General features: G+C 36.5%; 1 protein-coding gene across 10 annotated transcripts in view; it reads right to left on the reverse strand.

Annotated features, from left to right (window-relative positions):
- LCOR (ligand dependent nuclear receptor corepressor) overlaps positions 1–13,506 on the reverse strand; it is a 154,629-nt gene that overhangs the window by 19,214 nt on the left and 121,909 nt on the right. For 3 of the 10 annotated variants that reach the window (XM_030809041.1, XM_003255274.3, XM_030809030.1), the window contains one exon: positions 3,711–13,207. The exons of the other annotated variants lie outside the window; for them this stretch is intronic. In XM_030809041.1, the coding sequence (XP_030664901.1) occupies positions 12,238–13,207 (970 nt within the window). In that variant the 3' untranslated portion in view covers positions 3,711–12,237. Of the gene's footprint in view, positions 1–3,710; positions 13,208–13,506 lie in introns of those variants that run through there. 10 annotated transcript variants of the gene reach the window in all.

The raw sequence follows: 13,506 nt of genomic DNA on the forward strand, positions 1-13,506 counted from the left end.
TAAGACTGATTGTATCTGATGATTCCCAAGACCCTTAGCGCTCTAATATTCAAGGAAGACCTACCTACCCTGCACACAACAGAAATAAAAATTATGAATAACATAACTTAAAATAAAGTGACTTTTCAAGTTAATATTTGTAAAAGTATCACATTCATACACACTTTATAACAAAAACTTAAAAGACTTTGTTTTAAACAAAAGGCATCTAAACATGATATCCAGATCTTTTTTTTCCTTTAGAAAATGTTTCAATGCAAAGGTGAGACCTGGGTTTATGAGACCTTATTCAATAAAGAGTTTCTACTGTATTTCCCAATGTTCGTACAGATATGACTTGTGTATTTGTCTCACATTTAATAGAAAATGACATTTTCTATCATTTTAAATATTTCAACTCAGAATTGAAATAAAGTCTAAAAACCATTCAGTCTGTAACACCCTCACTGTACAGAAGGAAAAATAAGTGTTCTAGTGTACCAAGTTGAAAGATAACTTTAAAATAACAATTCAGGCAAAGTGCGGTGGCTCATACTTGTAATCCCAGCACTTTGGGAGGCCAAGGTGGGTGGATCACTTGAAGCCAGGAGTTCCAAAACAGGCAGGCCAACCATGGTGAAAGCCCGACGCTAATGAAAATACAAAATTATCTGGGCATGGTGGCACACACCTATAATCCCAGCTACTCGAGTGGCTGAGGCACGAGAATCGCTTGTGAACCTGGGAGGTGGTGGTTACAGTGAGCTGAGATCGCACCGCTGCATTCCAGCCTAGGAGACAGAGGCAGACTCTATTTCAAAAAAATATCAAACCATTTATCACTCCATACTGCTGATGAACAACGAACATTAAAAAATGACTAGTCAAGAAACAGTAGTATTCTTACATGCCTACAAAACCTCTATAGTCGGCCAGGCATGATGGCTTATGCCTATAATCCTACCACCTAGGGAAGCCAAAGTGGGAGAATCACTTGTGCTCAGGAGTTCGAGACCAGCCAGGGCAACATACTGAAACCTTGTCTCCACAAAAAATTGTAAAAATTAGCCAGGCATGGCAGCATGTGCCTGCAGTTCCAGCTACTCAGGAGGCTGAGGTGGGAGGATCACGTAAACCCAGCAGGTCGAGGCTGCAGTGAACCGTGATCATGCCACTGCACTCCAACCTGGGAGATAAGAATGAGATCCTGTCAAACAACGGAAGTTCAACAATCTGTTAAGAATCTGATTAATAAAATTCTGTGTTAAAATGCTTACCTTTTAGAAGCAAATAAAGTGAACACAATTTAACAAGAACTCTTATCTACTACTTACCACTTTCTATTAAAAAAATGATTATTCACTCGTTTCAGCTACAAAACCTAATACCACATGTCCTGAGCATATGCTGTTATATTTGAATACAGTGTTTGTTAAGAGTCCTTGGGGGGGAAAAATCCACAACTCAGGATATGGCAAAAAAAAAAAAAAAAGTTTCCGTTTTCTCCATTTTACTTCTCTTATGCAATCTCCCTAATTTCCACACCTGTTAAGACATAGGGCCTCCTGAATTAATTTCCAAAATATCGCCAGAATCAGAGAAAATTCCAGTTTAAAAGAAAAAGTCCTTTCTTTAAATAGGGCCTTTACAACAACTGAAGAGCTGAATATCAATTTGAAGATCGGATCACTAAAATAAAGCAAATTCATTTATGAGATGCTAAACTGCAACCTTACTACTGACCTGGCCACCACTTTATAATGAATAATGGCAGGAAATGACCATAAACAAGTAAGTTATGGCTTTGGAGCTTACAGAGAAATAATAATTAGCTTTCTAAAAAAAAATTTGATTAAGTATGTGGCATAATTAAGGGGAACAAATAAAGCCAACAGAACAAGTCTGTAGTACTAATATAAATTCCTATTTTATAAACATCAGACCAAAGGCAGAAACAGCTAGACAGCCAGTTTTTGTTTTTTTTTGAGATGGAGTTTCGCTCTGTCGCCCAGGCTGGAGTGCAGTGGCGCGATCTCAGCTCACTGCAAGCTCCGCCTCCTGGGTTCACGCCATTCTCCTGCCTCAGCTTCCCGAGTAGCTGGGAGGGACTACAGGCGCCCACCACCACGCCCAGCTAATTTTTTGTATTTTTAGTAGAGATGGGGTTACACTGTGTTAGCCAGGATGGTCTTGATCTCCTGACGTCGTGATCCGCTCGCCTCGGCCTCCCAGAGTGCTGGGATTACAGGCATGAGCTACTGTGCCCGGCTGACAAAAACTATTAAAAGATAAACTAGACCAATTAACAATAGCATCATCTTTAAGTATAAAACACCATTAGAGGTGGGGCGCAGTGGCTCACGCCTGTAATCCCAGAACTTCGGGAGGCTGAGGCAGGTGAATTATCTGAGGTCAGGAGTTCAAGACCAGCTTGACCAATATGGTGAAACCCCGTCTCTACTAAAAATACAAAAAAAAAAAAATTAGCCAGGCATGGTGGCATGCACCTGCATGCAGTCCCAGCTACTCGAGAGGCTGAGACAGGAGAATTGCTTGAACCTGGGAGATGGAGGTTGCAGGGAGCCAAGATCGCACCATTGCACTCCAGCCTGGGCGACAGAGCAAGACTTCGTCTCAAAAAACAAAACAAAAACCACCATTAGAAATTATCAAAAATCACTTCAACCTGCCTACAGGTAATTATATCATGATCTTGAAAAAGTAGTTTTCTGAAATACATTTCTCTTCTAATCTTAACGTACTAGAGTTCAGCTCTCCTAACCACTTTAGAAAAGGCACCACTTTGTAATGCAAAGCTTCTTTATACATTTAATTTCTAAAAACAATTTAAGGCCAGGTGCGGTGGCTCACACCTGTAATCCCAGCACTTTGGGAGGCTGAGGTGAGCGGATCACAAGGTCAAGCGATTGAGACCATCTTGGCTAACATTGTGAAACTCTCTCTCTACTAAAAATACAAAAAAATTAGCCAGGCGTGGTGGCGGGCGCCTGTAGTCCCAGCTACTTGGGAGGCTGAGGCAGGAGAATGGCGTGAACCCAGGAAGCAGAGCTTGCAGTGAGCCGAGATCACGCCACTGCATTCCAGCCTGGGCGACAGAGCGAGACTCCATTTCAAAAAAAAAAAAAAAAAAAAAAAAAAATTTAAATGTTGAGTAACATATGCTCTGTTCTTTATATGTTCTGGTAAAAGGAATTATCAGCGTCCTGCCAAGAATGACAACTACTATCATAACCTTAACTGACTGACAATGTTGCTTTTATACTTATACCTCAAGAAAAGAGCCAACAAAAAAGTCACTATTATTTTCTGACAAGGAATCCCGGCATTAAGTTTTATACTCCTAAGAAAATTATACAAAACTAAGTCAAGACAGAAGACGGTATTATGAAAACATTACTGTATCTTGTTTAGCTGAATATATTTTTTAAAATGAATAATCCAATGAACAAAACTGAGGTAATCTGAGCACCGAGGTATCAAATTAGTAAAGACACTGAGTTACAAGGCAGTATTACATCTGAATATGAAAGCAGAATCTCATAGTAGCAACTTTATCTAAGAGATTTCATCTAGAAAGAATTTATCGCAAAAAAAATCACTAACTTTGATTACCATGTGTATTTATATTTGGAGTACAATCCAACTTTTATCCATTTTGTGAATTTTTCAAAAAGCATTAAAATCTTAGGAAGTAGAAACCAAGCTTTAAAAACAGTTTTTCACAACAAAATTTATTAGAAGAATAGTGGTTTTGAAAAGTCTAGCATCCAGTGAGAACTACCATACACAACATTACAGCTGGGAATGTTTCTCCAAAATGTCATGGTCAAATAATACAATGGAACCATTAAATCTTACACATGCACGAAAGAACTAGCGCTTTTGACATACAATGCAAAAAAAAGGGGGGGGGCCACATGGATTAAAATTTTAAGTACTCATCACATACATTAAGACACAGTTTTAGTCCAGTCAAAAATCAGAACTGCATTAAAAAATTTAATGTAGTGCAATCAAACCAAAAAACTTAATTTGTGATCATAAGTGCTCTACTACATAAACATTGATCATAGCAAGGAACAAAAAGTTCAAATCACACGGTACAAAAAAAAAAAATCTGTAAATAAATATAAACTACAGTACAAGAGAAATATTAAATTATACAATTCCTCAAACTGTAAACAGTATATTGAAATGAGGTCCATAAGAGTAAAGGGGGTTCCTGTTTTGTTGTATGACACTTGAACTTCTAGAAATCTGAAAGATACCATTTTCCATATCTCCAAAGGCTATGGGTTTTATATGTGGAGAGAATTTATTTTAGATGTAAGATATCAAATATTAAAGCAGAGGAATAATCTATTTTGTTAACCACAGATAGTACTGCAGAAAACAAAAGCAATTTTAAAGAGACAAGTCTTAACATTAAAGATGCAAAGGACTAAAACACTGGAATTAGAACTCCACATCAGAAAAAACTTGTCACCGGGAACTTCAAGGCTACAAAATACAGTGACAAAACTGTCTGCTGATATGCAGACCTAGACCTCTGCTAATTTTTTTGACATTTTACATACTCATGTTACAACACCAACTTTGGCAGAATCACTACTGATAAACTCAAAGCACTCCTGGCCCAATGGTTCCATCACAGTGGCCAGTGCACAAAATTCTCTAAAGACATTGCATAAACTAGAATGTAGAGGTCAGACACCCAAGGACCAGTGCTTGAATTTAGTAGTAGTTATCGTGAAGAAGCAAGAGCCACATCAAGAAGGAACTGCATCTGTTAACAGCTTACAGAGCAGTTAGGAATGTCTTTTGTTTTAGTTGTGCTGGCTATTAGTGGCATTTAAAAATATATAGTTTAACTGTGCATGTTTGTGTGTGTGTGTGTCTGTGTGTGTAGTGTGCTGGCTATACATTTATGCACTGTTTTTAAAAAAATACACTGTTAACAGGAACCCCCATATTATCTGCTCAGTAGTAATAACTGAATATATAGAATGCCACTATAAGAGTGTGAGGCACCATGTGCTGGAGAGTTATATGCAGCTTTAAAATCTGTTTGGCTGAGTTATACCTGGATACCTGAACTGAGTTTTTTAAGTTGACATTCATCAGATGTGCTACCAGCACGTTGAAATAAAAGCAAAACAGAAAAATACAAGTCACTGTTAGGTTTAAGAATAGCATCAAAGTACCTGAATTGAGTGAGAAGAGTGTGTAAACTGTCCCTGAGGGTTTTTAAACAGTGTGTACAAGCTGGATTCCTAAGAACATTAGTTTTATTAAACAATGTGGACTGATAAAATACCAATGTCTGACAGCTTTAAGTGGAGGTTATAAAGAATTATATGCAAACACTCCAAATGTATAGTTTATACATTTTTTTTCAAAGCAGCAATAAGCTGCTGTAAAGTATACATCCCATCAGAACAAGCAACATGTGGGAGTCAGATAAGGGTTTCTATCTTAGTCTGGTTTTCTGACAGCACAGCATATCAATATCCAATGACTAATATCTTTCCTAGATCAGAATGTAACTAATTTTGACTAGCAATATAGGATTAGACTTTTAATCAAACACTTTGCTATTACATACTAAAATTCCTTAAACTTACTAATGCTGGTAATACTAACCTAGTTAATCATCCCCCCCTCATTTTAGAAATATACCCTTCCACAACTTAAAAACATTAAGATCCATTTTCAGTCCTCTGGTGTAAAAAGCATGTCAGTGAATTAATATTAAAAATTTACAAAGTAAAAAGGCTTGAATTTCAGCCAAAGATTCTAAATACTGCTCATTCCCTGAAGACTTAAAGGGGAGAGAGAATCCCTACCCATTTTTCTAGTGATTTATTTTTCTAAAATGGTCTGAAACAAATTTTTATTTTGGGGAATTTTCCCCCTCACCTTCTCTCAAATTCCAAATTCTTAAGCTTGAAATGCTTAATAAGAGAAAATGAGGCAATCACTTGGAATTGCTAGAAAGGTACAAAATGTTACTGTCTTTTTTTAAAATAAGATTTACATAAATGTGATCTGACCCCATATTATGTAGTATGTTTTATATTTTTAAATAATCATCCTAAAACTTACAGTACCTAAGACTCTGAAGATAAATTAAGACTTTAGTGTTGTAACAGAAAAAGTGCTGAATTATCCCTTTTCTAGTACTTTAAACATTTTGGACAAGTGCTTTCTTAATGACAGTGAAGTTTGCCATATAACCTTCCACCACCAAGCAGGAAAAATAAAAAAAGTCACCTGGATGAAAAAAAAGACTTTTAGGAGTGTAGCACCGGGTATACCAAATAATAGAAGTTGTTTCACTCATTCTGAGGGGGTAAAAATATTCTAGATTGAAATTCTATTTGGCTATTGACTGTTAAAAATCCCTGCTCTACTGTGTCAGTGTCCTGTGTCCAACTACCCCCAACCCCCCACCCCTAGTCCCCTTACACACTATCCACTGAGAATCTAATCTCTAATGAGATTATTTTAAAATTTATGTTGTCAGGACATACCTGAGAAAGGGTGCAATTATGCAGAACAAGGAACCCAAGACTGCACTAATACTGGTTACAGGTTCATAAATTCTTTCCCAAGACAAATCTAAAAAGTTTAAGAGGTATGGATCTTCAAATATGTCTTACTGCTTTAGATTTTTTTGGTATGTGTGTAGGGTCATTTCCAGTGTTGATCATCTTGAGCATGTTCAATGAACAGTTCAAGATGGGGTAAAAGAGTTCATTTCCACATTCAAATAATAGAGATTAAATATTATAATAATATTTGCTACATCCAATAAATCTATGATTAACTAAAAGTGCTTGCTTTTTAGCTTTTCTTGATACAGCTCTAAATGAACTGGAAACCGTAAAATTACCCCCCAAATGGTTGCAGAATTAGCTCACGTTCTATTGTCAAATCAACATTAATTAGCCTCGATTCTCATTTTTAAACAATGTAAAAGATTTTTCTATCAAATCAAGATGGCCTAACTTCACCACATTATCTTGTGACTCATTTTTAGTATTATAAGGCAGAATTTTTAGCCTCTTCTCAGAAGTCTACATGCTTTTTCCATCCTACTTCACCTTCCCCACTCCAATCTCCTTCCTAACACTTAGGGTTTATAGATACAGTGTTGTGTTACAGGGCTAATGACTGCTTCTTTAAAAGGTGACTGCAAGATTATTCAGGAATGAGGATACACAAATAACGTCCTCTATTTTTCTTTCCATCACCATGTTCACAAATCCTATTCAAGTCTCCAGTACAGAATTAAGCCAAAATAAACTAAGAAGAAAGAGCCTGGAGTTCTGTCTTCTTTGTACCACAATTATACTTTTTTCCTTTTCAGATTTTGAAAGCAATTAATTTTTTAAAAAATCCCTAGATAGCTTAATAGTCTCCTAAATGGGCTGTTCTGCTGAAGCCATCAAGTTTTTAGTAATGCTAGCCTGACCAAAGCATTAATGAAGACCAAATTCTAATTAAAGGTAACAAGGAAAACAATCTTTGATATCCTCAAGAAGGCCAAAATTTAACCTATAACTTTCAATATCTCCTATAAAACATAAAGCGGAGCACAATTCTGTCTATTGCCATATTCTATCACCAATGACAGCAACCTGAATATACAGAAAAACAGTGGTTAATATGAAAACCACCCCTGGCATTTAATGAAAGAACTATAAAAGCAAAAATACATGGTCTCAAAAGGAAATCTACAAAGATAAAAGCTGTTAAAGAAAATGATGCCAATCTGTCATATAACTGCTAAACTACTCAAAATATTTTCAGCTTCTGACATCGAGCTGACTCAATTTGTCTTATGAAAATAAATGAATCCATGCTTCACTATTATGGGTCAATGAGATGTAAGAGAATCACAAAGGCTTAGAACCAGGCCTGGCACTGTGTGCTTACTTGGGGGTAGGGGGAGAACAGATAGCTCACTAGCAGCTCAAAGGTTGCTATGTACTGCCTAATGACAGAAGGTAGTTATGATATCGGTGTTAACAGGTAGTTGCTTTTAGTCTAATTTAGAGTTCTCTCCAAAACTTGGGAACTTCTCATTGTGCCTTTTATAGTTTTACCATCTGATCCCACATAGCTCATATTATAGCTAAGGTAAATGTTGGGGAAAAGAAATGCCAATTGGTTGAGGTAATGGTTTATATAAGATAACCAGAGTTCTAAAAGCACTTCAATATTGTAAAGTAAAAGTGTACCAAATAAAGCTAATACACACTTCACACTTGTTGAGCTTGCTCACCAGAACTGAACAGTAATTAACTTCACGTAAGGACCCCTATTATCACACAAAGCCTTACTCATATTCATGATCTGCTGCAGCAAAGGTTTATCAAGCAACATCTAAACTTCAGAACAACAAACTTAATATTAAAAAGTATTATACACAAATATAAATTATTTTTCCTGAAAGAGTGACCTTGTCCTTCATGGTATTTGGGGAACAGAAAAAAAGTGTATAGCTCATCACAAACAATTCAGAGTCACTTATAAGCCCACTGAACAAAGTAATATACTACATTACCATCAAGCTGGATGACTATGCTGTCTCAGAAATGAGAAAGCTAAAGATAAAAATACCAACTAGATATCCTTCCACAGAATTAGTGTTTTTGATTTTATAGTGCCATAGCTTATCTACCCTATAACATCAAGGTCTCTGAAAATGCAAAAAATTATTTTAAATACATTATTTCCTATCAATAGTTCCAACAGTGTTATATATTAATAATTTAAGTAATGTTATCTGCCTACTGGAAAATGTGAGGAAAAACGGCTTTCGTGACAAAGACAGTTGTGAACTACACTTTCCCATACCATAAAAATGGTCAACTGTTGTTTGGGCCATGCAAAACTCTGATTAGCAGAAATTAAGCATGCTAATAGACCAATCTCTATTACACATTTGTGAGGACATCCCCAAACTAGAATATCTACACTGAAAGTGCCAATACAGAATAGTGGCAAATCAAGAGAGAAATCAAATATTAAGGAATCACTGCGGCACCAAGACTGCCAGCCAGCCATGTGATGAGCCACCTCCGAGAAATACATGGTATAATGGAACTCTGAACACAAAATTTAACATTAAAAGTGCACCTGAATATTACAAACTAACTTTACAAAACCTATAATAAGGTAAAATATATATCTTTTGAAATATTCCAGCAGCTTTTTGTTTTTTTTTTTTAAGTTTTTCTTTTTTGAGAGGCTCATGAAATTTAAAAGGGACCACTAGCTAATTTCAACCATGCTTCACGAAACAATAATGGCTATTTTATATTGCAGTTACCAATGTAATGCAATTAGTGCTTTAAAATAATCTACACTCAAAAAAAGAGAGAGAGAGACCTTTGGAGGAAATATGCTTATTCAAAAGCTTCTTGGAAAAGAAAATTTACCTGAATATCAAGTCATGACTGATCTCAAGTGTAATGTTTAAAAGCTTCACAGACATGAATATTACAATCTTCAGGTCTCAGGACTTTTAATCTGAGAAAGTTTAGAGTTTGGTTTGTTTTTTAAATTCACTTTCTAACCAAAACAAATAATAGAAGTACTCAAATTTTCACTATTTACAACTCTCAGCCTACAATCTGAAATGACACAATACAAGTTCTCTTATTTAAACTGCAGCATTAAAGGGTAGGCACACCATTCTTCTGCTGCTCGATTGTCATCCACTGAAACACACATAGAAAATATTTATGTTAGTAAAATGATCACTCCATGTACACTACAATGACAAAATTTACATAACTCAACTCATACATCACTTATATAGACTACCACACAGGATTAAACCTCTCTGAACAATAAACTCTACAAAAGTTGAACTTTTAGGGCCAGATTTTTAATGGGCCTTTAGTGATGTCTTTCTGAGAGGGGATAAAAGCAAGCACAAATTAATTTTCTCAAAGGACCTTTTTGCTGCAATCCTGGGCTACTGAATATCCCAAACATTACGCAAAAAGATACTATGGCTGCAATTAATTGTGTGCTGACAAATTCTTGAGTGTGTAACAAAGGAGGCGTTCCTTCATAAGCTTAGCCCTTTGCTTTCAGCAAACTTTCTATGATTTCCTTCAATTACAGATGAAAATCATATATTTCATAAGGAATTTTTATTGCAACTTCCAGCTAGGTGACAAAATATTGTAGAATCATAAAATGCTATTGAACCCAAACTGTTTTTTCTGTTAAGAAGTCTAGAAAGCTAAGAGGAAACAGGCTCAGTTATCCACTGATTAAACTGCTACACAAAATAACCAAAACAAGAGGAACCCACACCCAAGCTATGTCAAGAATGAGCAGTGCATGTGTTTTAGTAACAGCAATGGTGTGCCTAACCTTTGAACACACAGGTTGCTGAGGGAAAACTTAACCTAATTTAATTAATTGCTCCAAAGTTTCCAGGCAAGAATTTATGCCTTGGAAATATCTGGACCTCCCCTCGAACTGTTAGTGTCCATCTGAAATCAATCTAACCAGCCCTCCAATTTTAATTTTATTTTACACTGAAACTCCAATAATGTTTGTTTTTGGTTAAGCATTTAGAAGGGCCTGACCACCTTTCTCAGCAGATTAGAATATACAGTATATGTGATGTGGATTTTGTTTTGCACAAATAGTAATTTTAATCTCATCACAATGAAAAATTAAATTCCATGGGCTTTGCTTATTCTTGCAAAAACCGCAGAAAATAAACTTTCCTTATTATAATTTTAAAAGCCCATCTCAAAAAAAGCTAGATATTCTTCAAGGAGTGCTTATACAAACATGATCTCAAAGGTCCTGAACTGTGTGCTAAACAACCATGAATATCGGCTAATTATCAGAAAAAGTCAAGAAGGGGGTATTATGTAGGACGCCAAAAAAGAAAAAAATTCTAACCAACAAAATTAAATAAAAACTAAAACAAACAAACAAACAAAAAAACCAACAAAACACCTCTCCCACCCTTCTACTAGTATTTGCATCAGTTAAAAAAGGAATTCCAATGAGCTTGACTTCTGATTGAATTATTGTTAGAACTGATATGCATCCTAAATCATATCAGGTTACCTTGGGGTTTTCTTCTCTCACTACAAACATGGATCCTTCATTAATGTGGACACTGGGCAGACTACTGAGGCTGTAAAATCTAAGTATCACTTTTGCAATATCATAATTACTTATACACATTTCTTTCCCTATTTCTCCCATCCCCAATAAAGAGATCTTGAATATCTTAATCTAGTTGCTGCAATGATATTCAGTTAGCACATCAATTCTGTAAAAGGACTGAAGAATACAAAGAAACCTAGTTTGCTAAAATGAGGCATCCTCCATTGTTTTATGTAATGTACCCTGACTGCTCCTGAGTAAATACGGAGCTCGTCCTCCATGAGATAAGGCTATATCCTCACTTGTTGGTGAGACCAAATTCTACCCTTAGAAAATCTCAAATGAAATTACAGCAAAGGTAGTGTTCAAAGTAATTAACTTAAGCATTTCTGAAGGTAGTGTGTGCACATTTTCCACCGCCTTCCCCTCTGGGTGAGCACTAATAGCTTGCTAATTTAAGTAAATTTAATAGTGAGAAGAAAATTATAAAATGTAACTATAAATGACCCAATAATTATGTCAGTGAATAACCAAATTTCTCAAATTCAAAGGTTCATTGTTCTTCTTAGTTTTTTCTTTAGTTTAATCCTTCAATTAGTTGAATCGTAGATGAAAAATGTGAATAATTTTTATTATAAGATGGCTTTCCAATTTGCAGTGATAAAGCTCCCAGTATGACAGACGTAGTTTCTAAAAGGGGGCTTTGTTTCCTCTTCTTTTTTAAAAAGTAAAAACAAATATAACTTAAGAAAAAAACAAAAAAACAAAACAAAACAAAAAAGCATGCAGGCTCTACAGGCAAGGAGTCCACTTCCATGTATCTGTTCTCTGTGAGGTAACTCAATTCTCTTTTGTAGAGAAACATGCAAAAGGCCAAACATATTCCGAGCCATACTGCACATGAAAAATTTAAAATATGCAACATTCAGAATGCACATTTCATCTCTGTACACACAAGTCAATGCAAAATCTGCAAAGAAGCAAGTGTCACAGTAAATGAAATTATGTGCAAGCAATGATAGCTGAACAATGATGCAGTAGTGCTCACCCAGTTTGTACAGTAATTGGCACTCTACAGTATTCCTACTCATTTTTTGATTCATTTGCACTTTGTGCTGCCTCTCCCTGGGGATCTAATTCAATCTTTACAGAAACATCTGGCCCCTCCGACCTCATTAATTTCATCTTTTTCTTTGGAGGGTTTTTCAAAGTGCCCAGCCTCTCCTTTACTTTGTACTCCAGTGTACTGTGGGGAATCCCATAAATACTCTGAGCTTTGGAAACACTCATTTTTCCACTCATAACCACTGAGATTGCTTCCTCCAGTATCTCACTGTTGTACTGTCTGTAACGCCCTCTTTTCTTCCGAGGCTGCTTGGAGCCAGGGTCTCCTTCTTGATCCGATGTGGGATATGGCTGTCCAGAGGTAGACTGCTCAGCATCTGAGCCCCAAGAATCGGGTCCAGCATCTAACATGCTTTTTCTATTTTGTTTTGGAAGAATAGCCCTTAATTTTTTACTAAGCGCGCTCTCCGTTTGTGAACCCATTACCAAAGAGCTATAGCTGTACTGATCACCAGTGCGAGACTCCCAAGAAAGATCCATTCCTCGAACTTGTGGTATCTTTAAATCTACAGGAGATGAATGGCTCACATCCTTTTTTCCATCTTGTTTTGCTTGAAGTGCCATTTTTGGAAAGGCAGAGTTTTCTGCAAGAAAAGGAAGGTCACTGATGTTGCTGAGTGCACCATTTCCCCTGAACTTCATACGGCTGAGGTTGAACTCGTAATGTGGTTTTGCCCAAGAGGCTTCCCTGGATAATATTAAGTGTTGTCCATGATTCTGTAATCCAGATGGCCCAAGGCTGGCAGCTGTGGACAATTGGTTTCTGCTCAGTAGTTCTTCACTAATCTGCAGGGATCGAGCCAGTGGAACTTTGAGTGATGTGGAGTGTCCAAAACCTTCCCTGGTTCCATCCTGTAAGCTTCTTGGAGGTACCCCATCACCACTCCGAAGTCCGTCTGGGCGGTACTGGCTGGGTCTCCCAGGTCGCCTAATTGGATGGAAGGAAACTGATGTGAGCAGGACTTGCACAGGTAGGGAGGGATGGGTGAGGGGACCACTCCTTTATTAGAAGGCCTTGCTTGGGTAACATCACTTTGTGTTATTTATTTATTTTTCTCTAAAATTAAAAAAAAAATGGTCTCAGCAGTTAGTTTTAAAACTTGTTCACAAAAAAAGGAAAAAGGAAAAAGAAAAAAATCAGGAGCTTTTTGGGCAAAGAAAAATTAAACCTGTCAGCTGGTCTCTGGTTGGGTTCACAAATTTTCGGAGAAAAAGTTTCGCGCAACT

Source organism: Nomascus leucogenys, chromosome 3 (genome assembly GCF_006542625.1).
Source record: "Nomascus leucogenys isolate Asia chromosome 3, Asia_NLE_v1, whole genome shotgun sequence".
In the NCBI taxonomy this organism is placed as follows: domain Eukaryota; kingdom Metazoa; phylum Chordata; class Mammalia; order Primates; family Hylobatidae; genus Nomascus; species Nomascus leucogenys.